The following is a 16,098-nucleotide window of genomic DNA, read 5'->3' on the forward strand; positions in this document are numbered from 1 at the left end:
ATTGCAAACAGTCAGACACAACTTGGTGACTAAACAACAAAACATAGCTGCTTTACAATGTTAAGTTTCTTACTGTACAGCAAAGTGAATCAGTCACACATAAATACAAATCCACTCTTTTTTAGATTTCCTTCCCCATTAGGTCACCACAGAGCGCTGAGTAGAGTTCCTTGTGCTACACAGTAGGTTCTCATTAGTTATCTGATTTATACATAGTAGTGTATATATGTCAGTCCCAATCTCTCATTTCATCCTACTGATCCTTCCCCCACAACATGTGGTCATTAGGATTAGTTCTTTCAAGTTTCAACAAAGTTGCTCCTTAGTTTATAGTATTCTAATACAGTGCCTTAAACTGGAAGGTTAACTTGTTTCTGTTCAAGTCCCAATTCTAGTACTTAAGTGATTTGTGTCATCTTGTATATATTTTGTGATCTTTAGTTTATCTATAAAACAAGGAGAATAGATGTTTTTGTGCTATTATGCAGAGCACATAGAATAATTTCTATAGGTGTTTTATGAAAACTGCAACTATACACATGTAAGATATTATTTCAAGATTTAATTTAAAAAATACTTATTTAACTGACAAACAACTAATCTCAAAAATATACAAGCAACTCATACAGCTCAATTCCAGAAAAATAAATGACCCAATCAAAAAATGGGCCAAAGAACTAAATAGACATTTCTCCAAAGTAGACATACAGATGGCTAACAAACACATGAAAAGATGCTCAACATCACTCATTATCAGAGAAATGCAAATCAAAACCACTATGAGGTACCATTTCATGCCAGTCAGAATTGCTGCGATCCAAAAGTCTACAAGCAATAAATGCTGGGGAGGATGTGGAGAAAAGGGAACCCTCTTACACTGGTGAGAATGCAAACTAGTACAGCCACTATGGAGAACAGTGTGGAGATTCCTTAAAAAACTGGAAATAGAACTGCCTTGCTGCTGCTGCTAAGTTGCTTCAGTTGTGTCTGACTCTGTGCAACCCCGTAGATGGCAGCCCACCAGGCTCCCCCGTCCCTGGGATTCTCCAGGCAAGAACACTGGAGTGGGTTGCCATTTCCTTCTCCAATGCATGAAAGTGAAAAGTGAAAGTGAAGTCGCTCAGTCGTGTCCGACTCTTCTCAACCCCATGGACTGCAGCCCACCAGGCTCCTCCATCCATGGGATTTTCCAGGCAAGAGTACTGAGAACTGCCTTATGACCCAGCAATCCCACTGCTGGGCATACACACTAAGGAAACCAGAATTGAAAGAGACACATGTACCCCAATGTTCATCGCAGCACTGTTGATAATAGCGAGGACATGGAAGCAACCTAGATGTCCATCAGCAGATGAATGGATAAGAAAGCTGTGGTACATATACACAATGGAGTATTACTCAGCCATTAAAAAGAATACATTTGAATCAGTTCTAGTGAGGTAGATGAAACTGGAGCCTATTATACAGAGTGAAGTAAGCCTGAAAGAAAAATACCAGTACAGTATACTAACGCCTATATATGGAATTTAGAAAGATGGTAACAATAACCCTGTATATGAGACAGCAAAAGAGACACTGATATATAGAACAGTCTTTTTGACTCTGTGGGAGAGGGAAAGGGTGGGATGATTTGGGAGAATGGCATTGAAACATGTATAATATCATATATGAAACGAGTCGCCAGTCCAGGTTTGATGCACGATACTGGAAACTTGGGGCTGGTGCACTGGGACGACCCAAAGGGACGGTACGGGGAGGGAGGAGAGTTCAGGATGGGGAACACGTGTATACCTGTGGCGGATTCATGTTGATATATGGCCAAACCAATACAATAAAAAAAATACTTATTTGTTCTTATACCTTTATAAATTTCAATCCTATCACCTCTAAAGCTTTCTAGAATGAAAAACTCTTCTGTCTTTGGCAAGTTTTTTGTCCTCTTGGTGTTTTAGCAGCTCTTTTCTAAACCACCTCTAACTTATGATTAGAATGTACCCGTTCCACAGCCACTGCATCAAGGCATATTCCAACTCATACTTCAAGATGCAGTTAGAACAGCAAGTCTTTCATGACAGTTTTCCACTCATATGTATTCACTCCCCAGTACTGGGCTGGTATTTACCAAACTAACTCCTGTATCCCCCTGGCTGACTTGGAAGCAGTTCAGAAGCCACCATCCTCTAATGTTAATCTTCATTAAAAACCTTACCTTAAATACCTCTGGGAGAATCTGGGAAGACTCTACAGAACGACAGGTAAGGGGTAGGTTTTAGAGCATCAGTCAAAGTTTTCCTGGATTTAAGTAGGAAACCAGCTCAGCACAAGGAAACAGAATGGAGCTTTCCAACTTTTGGCATGGTGTGTGCACATGCTTTTTTCTCCCACTTCCTCTCTTTCCACTCACCTGTCACTTACACTCCAGTCATAAGGAACTACTTGTAGTTCACTAGGTTGCTCTTTCCCCTGAGCCTTTAAGTTCATGTTGTTCCCTGTGTTTGGTATGCCTTGTTCCCGATTTCCTTTAACCTGGCTAATTCCTGTTTATCCATTAAGTGAAAGTTGCTCAGTCATGTCTGACTCTTTGCCACCCCGTGGACTATACAGTCCATGCAGTTTTCCAGGCCAGAATACTGGAGTGGGTAGCCTTTCCCTTGTCCAGGGGATTTTCCCAACCCAGGGGTCTCCTGCATTGCAGGTGGATTCTTTACCAGCTGAGTCCCAAGAGAAGCCCAAGAATACTGGAGTGGGTAGTCTATCCCTTCCCCAGCAGATCTTCCCGAGCCAGGAATTGAACCAGGGTCTCCTGCATTGCAGGTGTATTCTTTGCCAACTGAGCTATCAGGAAAGCCCATCTCAACTTAAATGTCACCTCCTCTGGGGTGTCTCCCCTGACCCCCTGGCCTGACTCTCTCAAGTCTGAATTAGGTGCCCTTTCTCTATGTTCTCACAATACCCTGTTATTCCCAGGGCCCAAGTGACACTGTGCATAGAGTAAACCTCAGTAAACATTTCTTCAGTGAATGAATGAAATTCACAAGAATGCTGACTGCAAAGAAAGATTTGAAAAGCTGGCAGCTGATGAACATTCTCTTTCCATGTCCAGCATTCTCCTGGTGTGCAGCCTGCAGATGTGGAGGAAGTTGTGGAGAAGGGTGTGCAGATCCTTGTGATTGGCCGAGGGATGAGTGAGGCCTTAAAGGTTGGTATTGGTGAGCACAGCATTCCTGAGGACTTTCAGTAATCTCTCGGGTCTTTACCATAGAGATACGTCCATGTATCACGCACCCCCATTCTGCTGAGCCAGTGGATGGCCTAGGATGAAGTAGTGGCTGAGCCTACTCTTCCCCATCAGGGTTGGTCTCTCCAGTCTCTACGTAACCAAAGGCTGGTGTTGTTTCAACCATATTCCAGAAATTCCTCAATCTTGGAAATATCTTAAGTTCTATAGCTATCAATATTTGGCTCTTCAGAGTTTTATGGTATCTTCCATTTTTACAGTACTTAAAATTTTTCTTTTCTTGGTCACATTCAAGTTTTTTTTCCCTTTTCAGAAAAAAAAAGTTTGTTTTTATTGTACTTATAGAAATAATACATGCTTGTTGTGAAAAAGTCAACACAGAAACGTAGTATTAAAAAGGTGAAAGACTCCCCCTTCCCAGTCACATGTGATGTATATGTAACTGCTCCAATTCTCTTTCTACACGTCTAGTAATATATACTCACTTATGCATACTGACATCCATGCTTTTACATAAACAGGATCACACTATACATATTGTCCTGCAACTTTTTATTCATTTGTTATTGCATTATGGACAGCCTTTCACGTAAGTTTATAGAGATCTACTTCATTCTGTCCCTTATAAACATGTCCTAAAATCCAGTTCCTTACTGATGAAGGTGCCTTTATATTTTTTAGTTTAATCTAGTTTTTTTCCCCTCCATTAAAATGACTCCTATCCATAAGGCTACTGTTAATATAAAACTGTTCAAATATATGAAAAAGTAATATAGGACATTTTAAAAACATTTCGCTGAGAGTTCCTTCTAACAGAGTTGAATTAAAATTTATTTAAAAATAATATTCAGGACAAGTCAGAGTTGAGAAAATATCCAATAATAGCTGCCACTATTGAAAATCTTTTATATAAATTCATTTACAAATATTTATTCAGCACCTTCTATGGGTCAGACACTGTTCAAGGTACTGGGGACAACAAGGTAAAAAAGGTTCATGGCCCTCGTGAATAATAAATATGTAGACAATTTCAGATCATAATAAATGCTGTGAAGAAAATGGTGACTTCTGAGGGCTGTTCTAAATGAGGTGATCAAGAAAGGCCTGAGAACACATTTGAGCTGCAGTATATGTACATTCGTAAGACTTCATCCTCACACCAACCTTGTGGCTTTAAGTATTATCATCCCCATTTTATAGAGGAGGAAATTGCAATTGACAGGCTTTCAGACGGTCTCTTGGTTATTGCACGGCAAAGTTAGAAGTTAGACTCCGGTTGGATTGACTCAAACATTTAACATTTACATGCTAGACATTTTACATACTTTAGCTGAATTTGTTCTCATACTAACCCTGTGAGTTAGGTGGTATTACCTCTATTTACACACATGGCAAAAGAGGCTCAGAGTATTTAATTCACTTACCCAGTCATACTGCTAGGAAGGACTTAAATTCAAGACTGTCTGGCTCCAAAATCCACGCTCTTTCCAGTTTCCATCTCACCTGAGCTGTGTGCACATATTTTATGATATTTCTGTCAACCTCTTAGAAGACTCTCTGACTCCTTGGGGCTCACTGCCAAATTTTGGACTGGTGACATGCTGGGTGATTGGGGAGTGACAGTTGTCAGTGTCCAATTCTGTAGAATATATTTGCCTCATAGCAGGAAAGGAAAGCCTGGGGGCCTTTCACCCTGATTTACTCATCTTTTTCCTTCTTTCCAGGTACCCCCATCAACCGTAGAGTACCTCAAGAAAAAAGGCATTGATGTGCGGGTCCTCCAGACAGAGCAGGCAGTGAAAGAGTATAATGCCTTGGCTACCCAAGGCATCAGGGTGGGAGGGGTCTTCCATTCCACCTGCTGATGGAGGCTTAAGAGAATAAATCACTGAACAATGATGCCTGCGACTGTCACTCTCGCCACTCTCCACTCCAGCCTCCCTAGCACTTTAGAACAGCTGCCTGCACCAGGTCCTGGGCTAGGCTCTGCGATGCGCGGATGACTCAGGCAAGGCTCCTGTCCTAAGGGGTGGGGAGGCGGGGATAGAGGAGACAGATGTTTACCAAAGTTTAATACTGTGGTAAATGTTAGACCAGAAGTAAATGAAAATAAAGCCAAAAATGAAGAAAGCCTTCTGATTTGAAGTTTGAAAGCCAAAGTTTCAGTACATTAAAATCATATTGTAATTGATACTTTGAAATGTTTAGTCATCAACCAATTTTATTAAGTACTTTGTATACCAGACAATGCTACAGGTTCCAAAGACAGCAGTAAGTCTTGTGCTCATCAAGTTTCTAGTGTGCCAAATAAATAAGCGAGCAAATACATATTGTGAATAGAATATGTTTTAAGAAAAATAAAGCAAGATAAGAAAAGAGTGATAGGGGCTACTTCAGATATGTGGAAAGGGAAAATTTCTTTGTGCAATAACATGAGCAGAGCCCTGAAGCAACACTTCAGTAACAGTAAAAGGAGCTATGCCTTGATACTTAGGTTCTAGACAGGCTGTTCCACTAACTAAACCTGAGTCTTGCCAGTTCTCTCGGCCTCAGATTCCCTCACTATAAAATGATAGAGCTGGACTACATGCCTTCTAATGGCCCCTACTGGCATGGATAGCCATGGTTCTATTAAATACCAAGTGACCTTTTTGAAACCTTGCTGCTGCTAAGTCGCTTCAGTCTTGTCTGACTCCTAGTGACCCCATAGACAGCAGCCCACCGGGCTCCCCCATCCCTGGGATTCTCCAGGCAAGAACACTGGAGTGGGTTGCCATTTCCTTCTCCAATGCATGAAAGTGAAAAGTGAAAGTGAAGTCGCTCAGTCGTGTCCGACTCTTAGCGACCCCATGAACTGTAGCCTACCAGGCTCCTCCGTCCATGGGATTTTCCAGGCAAGAGTACTGGAGTGGGGTGCCATTACCTTCTCCTTTTGAAACCTTATGATAGACTAATAGAATTATTAACAGTTATCAGCATTGCCTTATTTTTCATTTTCCCCCTGTTAATAAAAGTTAACGAGTATTGGCTTTGGTGTCCATTGGCCTTGACTTTGACCTGTGGCTTCCAGTGCCATTCATTGGTTGGGCATTTATTTAATTTCTCAGAGTTTCACTGTTCTCATGTCAGATAGGGATAATATTAGTACCTGAAGTTATCACAGGTGTTAAGTGGGGTAATTCAAAGAAAGTCTTAGCACTCTGCCTGGCATGTACTAAGGACTCAATAAACTGAAACCACTGTCATTATCTTTCTCTTAAGGGGGCTGCTGTGTAAAGCTAACTGGTTTCATCTTATGGTTCTTAATATAGCAGCTTATTATTTCATAGATTCATAGGATGTTGGTGCCCAAAGGAATTATCTACTTTTTTGCTCACTCATTTATTCAGTAATTCTCTTTCATACTCATTTACTGAAAGTCTTTTTTTTTTTTTTTGAAAGTCTTTAATATTCTTATGATCAATTATTGCTGGATCCTAGGGGTACAGGAATGAGTAAGTTATAGTTCCTGCCCTCAGGAGTTACCTGAGAGAGAAATCAACAAGACAATAATGATAGTGTGTTAACATTATAGCAGTTATAACATCCAGTGGTAGCACAAAGGGGGACTAACTTATCCTACCAGAATAGGAGGAAGATTAGGAGAGACATCACTAAGGATGTAACACAGGTCTTAAAGAACAAGTGGTTCATTTACTCACCAAATATTTGGGAACTTTTCAACAGACATTAACTAGGTATGCTATCGATCATGGCCATAACTGAATAAAATTGCTCCACCCCCACCCTTGTTGAAGCCACGGCCCGGAAAGTGGACTTTTTCTCCACATGATCCTGTCACCTGACTGGCCACACTGGGCATCTGACCTAAGGACAGCCAGTCAACTTAAGACGTGGCTCGGCAAGAAAACCTAAGCTGAGATGACTGCCATGGAAAGTGATCTTTCCAAGTTTACCCAGCAAGAAAGTGGCAAAGGCAGGATTAGAACCCAACACTATGTCGTGATCTCTTTCTGCCACCTTAGGAGACCCGCAGGAGATAGATTCTCACAGACCTAACCCCCAGCTGAGAGGCCTGAGAAGGTCAAGCTCAGTGCCCTTTCCACAACCAACCGTTTGTCAGATGACGGGGTCTTTCTAGACCTCAGTTCCCTCAGCTCGGAAAGCCAGATTCATATAACAAGCAGGGATGTCTGATAAAAATTCAGACTATTTTTCTGGGTGATGAGATAAAAGAATTTTTGTTGTTGTTGTTAAATGTAAGATAAGACAGTTCCAGTGGGTGTTGAATTAGGTGTGGGTGTAATTAGGTGTTCCTAAGTGAGTTGTCTCTACATTAAACATAACTTAGTACAAACTTCTTAAGAGACAGAAGTACCTGGCAATGAAGTTATTAAACTTTGTATCAAGGCTGTAATAGCCCCTACTTCTGAATCTCTTCTGCATGGTCAATGCTGGAAATTCCAAGAACTGGGAGAGAAGCTCTTTTTCCATGACACGATACTGAGTCCCACACACCCTTTGGTTCAATTTGTAAGTTGCGTGCACAGCCCTCACTCTGCCCACACTCAATTCCTTCTAGCTTGAGCAGCTCCTAAGACAAGAAGTCTTGTCAGGTGCTCGGTGTGTACCTGCTCCTCAGTTCTGTTTGGTGAGGTCAATTATGTCAAAGACAAATTTACAGTCCTTTCAGAAGCCTGACTCTCAGCTGGCTTTTGCAGGCATGTCACAGTACTGTCAACCCTGCTCTGGACTCATGGACTCATTCATTCTTTCCTTGCTTGGTGTGTGCCAGGCGCTACGCTGGGGATACAACACAGACAGTCTTACTGCCCAGCTATTCACAGACTAGTTGGGAGAAACAGACATATAAACAGAGTGATGATGCAGAAGTTGCAAACTGTCACAAATCTACCTGGAGACAGGTTTTGCTGGTCTCAGAGTAATTTGAACATTTACTTGAATTACCAAAATTTTTAACATGGATATATATGTTTTTTTAACATGAAAATGCAGGTTACTGGCTTTTCTGGAAGAATTAGAAAATATGATCAGGTCCATACCTATGAACAGCTGAACAGCTGAGTGGAGCTGAACAGCCTTCTTCGGACAGAGAATCTGCTGATTCTTAGGTCTCTATCATTTTCCTACGGCCACTGAACCACTTCTTTTTTAAAATTGTATGAGGATTATTCTTTTTCATAACTTTGAAAAAGAGGATGCATTTATTAGCTTTACAAAGCCCCTTACTTTTTCTTTCCCCCCTGCCCACCTGCTTCAGGGTTGGCATTTGTGAACCTGCCATAAATAAAATGGTTGAGGAATGTATAGAAGGCTGTGGAAACATAAAGGCAATGCATCAAGCCCACAGGAGACACAGACAGGTTCCAGAATGAGGCTCACTCCTGAAGAATGAAAAGAAAGGGACCATAGGAGACAATCTGAAGAGCACATTCCAAGGTTCAGGTGTGAGGCAAGAGACATAATGGTGAGAATTAGGAATAACTACAGATAATCCTCTACAGTGGAAGAAGTACAGAGAATGTTGGGGACTCGGAGTATGAGGCTAGAGAGGACAGCAGGGGATGAAGAGTCTTCAAAGACAGTTTAGACTTTATCCTGGAGCCAAGAAGTGACCCACTTAAGGAGGTTTAAGCAGGGGAATGAATGTGATCAGATCTGGGTTTTGGAAAGATTACTCTGGCACCTGTGTGAAGAATGGGCTGAAGGGGAAAAGATTTGAGACAAGCAGTTCATTAGGAAACTAATCTCACACTTCTAGAGTGATGATGTAGACTGCATCAAGACAGACACATTGAGTAAAGAGGACTGAAACATTTAAAGAAGCAGAATCTAAAGGACTTGATGGCTAGTTTTATATGAAGTCTAAGGATAGTGTCCAGTGTGACAGTTTCCAGCTTTGACCAGGTACACAGTTGGTCGCTCAAATTGCAGAAGAGACCCCTGGAGAGGCCTGATTTCCAGACTTGCTTCTACTAACTCAGTCTCTCTGGCTGCACAGTTACTTATAAATGAGGGTGCCACATTAGAGTCATCTTTATGCCCCTTTCCAGGTCTTTGTCAGAAAAATCAAGATTCTCATAATTCACAGAGAATTCGGAGAAAGAAGAATTTAAAAGGTTGAGATCAACCCCTCATATGGTAACTTGAATTCCTTTAAAACACACTTGTCAGGAGCCTGTTCAACCTCAGACCGAACACATTCAGCATGGAAAATTCCTGATCTTCTAAGACAACCCATTCAATTCTTACAGTTTCAAAAACTCATCCTATGAGACACTGCCTGAGAAGTCTCGAGCAGATAAGCAGTCTGCACCATCTTTTGTCTTAGATAAAATGACTGAAGAGGAAGATGATGCTTATGACTTCAGTACAGATTATGTATAATAAAGCCTTGTCCTGTAAAAAAAAAAAAAAAAAAAAACAACTCATCCTGACACTAAGGCAAAATTTGGCCCTTTGTGTATCTTCACCTTTGATGGGGAAAGTACTCTCAGGTCTTAAGACCTAGGATCAAATTCTGCCCTTGCCCCTTAGAAGAAAGACATGACCTCAAACTCTCAGTTTTCCCACCTACAAAATGGGGAATAACTGAGAAAGATTTTTATAAAAGGTGTACTGTATCTAAAAAGAATTCAGCATATTTTTCCCTTGGAAGGCTCAGTTAGCAGCATCGGTTCTTCATGTTTTCATCTGTGCGTCAACTCAGTAATCATCATTAGGTGCTTATGTCAGGGCCATGGTATGACTCAGCCTGGCTTTAAGCTTTACTTTATCTCCAAGGCAGGCAATTTTCTTTAGGGCCTCCTGTTGACACTGATGGCACATCACTGAGATGTACTAAGTAAATAAGCACACAAGAAAAGTAAACGCCATAGAGGTGATCTTCTTTTAGTCTCTCCATAGCAGTTACGACCTCCAGGAGCCAGACCACCCAGGTTCTAATTCCAGCTCGAGTTTACCAGCTGTGAGACCTAGGCCAAGAAGGCAGCTCCAACACTGTAGCCATCAGAGATGGAGTTGAAAGTGCTATTTCTTATAGTGGATCCCTCTTTCCCATAATCCTGGCTTCTTTAAATTCTCTGAACTTCAACTGCTTTAATAAAAACCTACTATTAGGTTTATTATAATAGCACCTACTTCACACTATAGTTCTGAGGATTAAATGAGTTAATTCATTAAAAGGTTTGCAACACTGCTGGGCATACATTAGGTGTGTTAAACCAGAAGTCAAACGTGCTTGAATTCAAATTCCAGCTCTGCCTCTCAGGAACTGTATGTTCTTGTTATTTTTATTAGCTTTCCAAGCACCAAATATGATCAAGACTGGCCAGAGATTAAGATTCTGCCAAGCATTATTTAATTAAACCCATTCAACAACCCATAAAGTATAATTATCTCTATTTTACAGATAAGAAAATTAAGGCACAAGAGAGATTTGTAGGTTCTTTTCCATATACTTCTCCTGATGTGGTATAGCTCAGACCTTTGGACTCATTTTGGATTTGAATGAATACAAGTGTTATTACAGTATTCCTACCAATGACCTAACCTGTCAGACTCACTTGGCCGTTACAAGGATTAAATGACAGGTAAAGAACACAACACAGGCCCTCACATGGTTCACAGGCTTTACTGTTCTTACACCGCAGCTGCATCTTTAACTCACATGCAGCTCCAACACTGGAGTCATCAGAGAAGGACTGGAAAATGACTGTTTCTTAAACTAGATCCCTCGTTCCCATAATGCTGGTTTCTTTTCTAAAATATGGCCCATCTCTCATATTTTGGTCCTAAGGATAATGGCAGGCAAGATCAAAAATTATCCTAAAGAATGAAAATGATTCATTCTTCAGCTGTCCATTCAGTTCTTGGCCAGCCATTGCCTGAGTTAAGGAAGGAGACTCTCAGCAAGATAATGAAGTCTAGGGCCATTCGGGAACTGTCGATGGTGAAAAAACAAAGCTGCGAAAGCTGCTTTGCGGTTGGCTCTGACAAACAGACTGTTGCTTTAAGAAATAAGATTATGGCTCCAGTAACTGGCTCTTTAGAAGTGGCTAGAAAATTGGATCTTTTTGTTTCACACCTGAAGAATGTAGACATGTAGTATAAATGTTGAACCTATAGCCACACAGATTCCCTGAAGGACCAGGGACTAGAGCAGCTTGGTGTCTCAATTTTATTGGGGGCAGGGCTATCGAGGTTGGGGGTAGGGGGCAGGATAGCCTTGAAGGTTTCTGTTTTCTTAATTAATGCGAAATAATTTATCCAATGCTTCATACAGATGAGACTGCAAGGGTCACATGTTCCTCCTTATGCCTATATACCATTTCCAGGTGAAATGCTCTGGCTTCTGGCTCACTCTGATCCCAAGAAGGGCCTTCTAGGCCACGGCTGTAAAGGCTGCTTGTGACTCAGCGCCTTGCAGGTTTGGGCATTATGTAAACTTTTACAGACTTGCTGAAGGGGATGGTGCCCTCGATGCCGGTTTCCACCTGGGGTGACATCTCACCACCTTCAATCCAGGGCGATTTTGGAATTCGTGAACTGGAGTTGTAGGCCAGCAGCAGCCTCACTTCCACCTGGCAGGGTTCTAGAAAAAAAGACAAAAATCATAAATGACAGGGCAACACCCAGGAATCGGGATGAAATGTCAAGTAAACGCAAGATCAAAGATGGAGGCAGCAGGGTTTCAAGAACATTTTTCACCTGTCTGCATCCCTCCCTTCCCCCATCTGCAAAACAAAAACAATTTTCCAGCCTGAATACCATGAGGCTCTTCCTAAGCTACAGACGTGCTGCGACATCTCTGCCACCGCCACCTCCTCCTCGGGTCTGTTGGGCTCCCTGCAGCTCAGAGCCATGGCTGCTGAGATGCTCAGAGAGCAAGCGAAAAACTGTCTTGCACAGAGGCCTTCCAGCCTCAAAGACAGAGGGTCATAAGGTATGTGCATATGGCCAGTTCTTGTGCCCAGGTAACCATGCTCTTTTTGGGCAGCCGATCCCAGACCTGAGGTCTATGTGCAGAGTGGACTCTGCTGTATTAGCAGAGAAGAAGCTGTTCATCTGGAAATAGTTTGCACAGAAAACACTCATTACTGAACAGGAACACATTTCAGGGACCTAAAATCATGTCACTGAACCTTCCATTCTTTCACGACATGACATTACAATACTGATCTGGTGTCTGTACCTGGCAGACCCAGAAAAATAAATAAGACCTCCCTTAAGCTGCTGTTTGGCTGAGGACGCAGAGACAGTTGCATAGAGCACAGTACACACGCGAGTCTGTAAAAAGCACTGACGAAGGCGCCCAGGAAGGCTTTGGAATGGAACACCTGCTTGGTGCCAAATACATAACTCCAAGAGTTCTTACCCTGCTGCACCACGAAAGAAAGATCGTCACGATCCCAAAAAAGTTCCAAGGTTCTCAGAGTTTCTAAGTGACTGCCCAAACCCACACTAGTGACAGAATTTGAGCTCAGTTCATAAACTGAAACACTAATCTTTCTATTAACCATGTGGTTTCAATAAAGAAAGACCTAACGACAGGTGCAGAGGACAAGAACACCACAAGCTTGGGTGTCCTCCTTGATCTTGTGTGACTGGGTAACCTCCTTACTTCATGAAAGATGCAAGTTTTAAAGATGAGCCCAAGGGTAAGGGGTTTAAAGGGCAGCAACAAGGGCTGATAGAACAGGAAATGAACAAGGGCAGAGGTCCCAGGACTTCTCAATGCCTCCCCAGACATGTTCCTTGTTATTTCCAGACTTCTCCCTAGGGATCAAAATAGAGACGAGATCACTGTCTTCCAGGAAGGGAGGGCTGGTAGCCAGCCAGAGCAACCCAGCCAAGCCCAGACAGCAGCTTCAGCAGGACCATTTACCATGGGCCCCTTCACTAGCCTTCAGTGTCTGCAATGAAACCAGCACTGCTCTCCGGTCCGAGGCTCCAGTATCAGCTCTCCCAACAGGCTCTCCTCTTTTGTCCTAGATGGCTACTGCCAACCCTTGAACCACAACCCAGCCCTGGCTCTCACAGCACTTTCAGGAGCCAAACCCTGGTAAGGTCAGACAACTGAACCCTACCTGGTCATTAAGCCTTCCCTCACCAGTACATGTGAAGAGTGGCAATTCAAGCCACTGCCATTAGAGGAAGGGAGCAGAGAGAAAAAAACAAGAGGGAGAAGACAGTGGGGAAAAGAAACAAAAGATCGTCTGGGGCCAATCATGCAACCTGTTTATCATGCTTAGAAGAGTATGGCTTTATGAGGTATATATTACCACTCCACAGTCTTAAAGGAAAATGAGACAGACAGGTTAAATAACTTTCTCAGGATCACAGCAAGTAAGGCAGAATTTGGAAACCTGTCTATGTGACTCCAGGCCTGGCAGCATCCCGTCTCCCAAAAGACAGGGCCTAGGTAGAAAGCTGAGGGACTAGAGGGAGGAGCCCCTTCCCAACACCAGGCCTCGTCTCCTGGGTTAGGAGGAAGAAAGTGCTGGTGCATTCAGAATGAGAACACATTTCACTATAGTATCCCAGGCCAGACGGGAGGATGGCATAGTGAAAAAACAAGGCACTTAGGAAATCTGCATGCTGGCCTCCAAGCCACCATTAATCGGCACATGGGCCTCCACTTACGCATCTATAAAATGAAGAGCAGAATACTAACTCCCACCACAGAGTTATCTAAGAATTAAGTGAATTTTTATTGCAAACTTGAAACCCTACATTCCGTTTTCATTATTTATTGAGCATCTACTACATGTCAGGCACTAGGGACATGAGATATAGAGGTACTGGGAACACAGAGGTAAAGGTGATGAGCAAGTTTCCTGTCCTCAAGAAGCCCACATTCTAATTGCAGATAAAGTCAATAAATGAATGAGGAAACATCTGACATGAGTAACTCCTGAGCAGAGAATTAAAACAGAGATTTTAAATTATGACTAGGTAGCAGCCTCTCAAAGGAGGTAAACCTGAGTGAATTATAATTTTTCAGGCTCAAGACAGCCCAAATTGTATGCCTGGTTCATGCAGTGAGCTGCTGTATGACCAGGGACAAGTCAATACACCCCTTGAAACCTTTCAAGCTCTTCTGAGCTGTAATATGCTGTTCTGCCTCCCTCAGCCTTGGTCCCTGCAGAAAATGCTGTCCCACAGCATTTATTTCCCCATATCTAGGGTCCCTTCACCAAAAGAGATCAGAATAAGGAACTCTACCTTCCTGTAGACTTGCACTGTGGCCAACAGTGCAGAACACCCCATCAGCAAGGATACGGAGTGAGGGACGTTCAGGGAGGCAGGTCCTGGGAAAAGCTTCCTGGCTGGAAGCTCCCTCAATTGTGACAGGCCCACTGGACCTCTTGGAGAAGGCAGTGGCACCCCACTCCAGGACTCTTGCCTAGAAAATACCACGGACGGAGGGGCCTGGAAGGCTGCAGTCCATGGGGTCCCTAAGGGTCGGACACGACTGAGTGACTTCACTTTGACTTTTCACTTTCATGCACTGGACAAGGAAATGGCAACCCACTCCAGTGTTCTTGCCTGGAGAATCCCAGGGACGGGGGAGCCTGGTGGGCTGCCATCTATGGGGTCGCACAGAGTCGGACACGACTGAAGCGACTTAGCAGCAGCACTGGACCTCTCAAAGGGCTGCTCCGACATTCAACAGCACCATTTCCTCTTTGTGAAAACTTTCCCACCTAACACCCTTCATTGGGGAAAACCACTAATAATGGCAATAAATAATTACGCATGTATTCAAAAATACAGTGAAAGAAAATTCCAGAAGGCATTCATCTATTTCTAAAATAAGCCAAATTTGCTGGTATTGAACACCATCTCCAGTAACAACCATACTTCTGAATCATCTTCAACAATTGAGGCAACACCACCGAGACCAATTCTCTCCCACATTTTAGGTTCTGCAGACTGAGTCTCTTTCTAAAGTTTCCAAAGTGCTTTACAGACTGTGGAAATGGAATGTCATTGCATTTGTATTCTCTCAGTTTATCCTTTACGAATTAAAGAAAAATACTTATGTAGCTTCTATGTGATTTTCTCAAATTATCAAGTTTCTACTCAGACGCTGTAGGGCGAAGTAGGAATAGATCATCTTTGCACTACCCACAAACCAGCCCATGTGGGAAGGGAAGGCAGAACAGTTGTCACTGTACCACTTCTGGGGGAATGAAATGAACTGTTCATATAACAAAAAGAGTGATTTTAAATTACTGGTAAAAAAATATAAAACTGTTTAATTTCCACAAAGACTAGTCCTCAGAATTAAGTAGTAGATTAAGAATTGTCATCTTAATTTAGAAGGTGAGGAGACAAGATTCAGAAGGGAAAGTAGCCTGTCCAAGGTTTTGCAGCAGGTCAGTGACAAGGTTATGATAAGAAAATAGTCTCCAGGTGTCCAGCCCCCAGTTCCTTCCATAAGACTCCATTCTATCATAATCTTTTGAAAAAAGTTTGTGCTGTATGTAATCAAAGCAATGAAGCAATAATGTCTAAATGTACCCAGTCTGAGCTTATAAGCGCCTTAGGAAACCAAGTTCAACCCTCAGCAGGCCTGGTTCAATCACGTATTTTTCAAACTATAAAAAACAAATGCCTTGCCCCCACTGACTCCTTACCTGTCCAGGCAGTGTGGGAGAGGAACACCTGAGTGATGAGCCGGTGGCGTCCTGGGCCAGGGTTCCGAAAGTCTGCCGGCTTAGGGTGGATCATCTGAGCCTGGCCATCTGGATATAAGACCTACGAGGTGACAGACATGAGAAAAAGAGCCAGAAGAGCCATGAGCTTTTAACAAAATTACTAGTGACATATGC

At 42.6% G+C, this 16,098-nt stretch overlaps 2 protein-coding genes across 5 annotated transcripts in view; one reads left to right on the forward strand and one right to left on the reverse strand.

The window, feature by feature from the left end:
• The window catches only part of AAMDC (adipogenesis associated Mth938 domain containing), a 34,565-nt gene extending 29,428 nt beyond the window's left edge, over window positions 1–5,137 (forward strand). For all 4 annotated transcript variants that reach the window (XM_027532700.1, XM_027532698.1, XM_027532697.1 and 1 more), the window contains 2 exons: window positions 3,104–3,199; window positions 4,963–5,137. In XM_027532700.1, coding sequence (XP_027388501.1) covers window positions 3,104–3,199; window positions 4,963–5,103 — 237 coding nt within the window. In that variant the 3' untranslated portion in view covers window positions 5,104–5,137. The remainder of the gene's footprint in view (window positions 1–3,103; window positions 3,200–4,962) is intronic.
• A 304-nt stretch (window positions 5,138–5,441) lies between these two features.
• INTS4 (integrator complex subunit 4) overlaps window positions 5,442–16,098 on the reverse strand; it is a 113,581-nt gene continuing 102,924 nt past the window's right edge. The window contains exons 22-23 of the mRNA XM_027532696.1: window positions 15,904–16,024; window positions 5,442–11,852 (exon numbers count right to left, since the gene is read on the reverse strand). Of these exons, the coding sequence (XP_027388497.1) occupies window positions 11,674–11,852; window positions 15,904–16,024 (300 nt within the window). The 3' untranslated portion in view covers window positions 5,442–11,673. The remainder of the gene's footprint in view (window positions 11,853–15,903; window positions 16,025–16,098) is intronic.

This window comes from Bos indicus x Bos taurus, chromosome 29 (genome assembly GCF_003369695.1).
Source record: "Bos indicus x Bos taurus breed Angus x Brahman F1 hybrid chromosome 29, Bos_hybrid_MaternalHap_v2.0, whole genome shotgun sequence".
Lineage (NCBI taxonomy): Eukaryota > Metazoa > Chordata > Mammalia > Artiodactyla > Bovidae > Bos > Bos indicus x Bos taurus.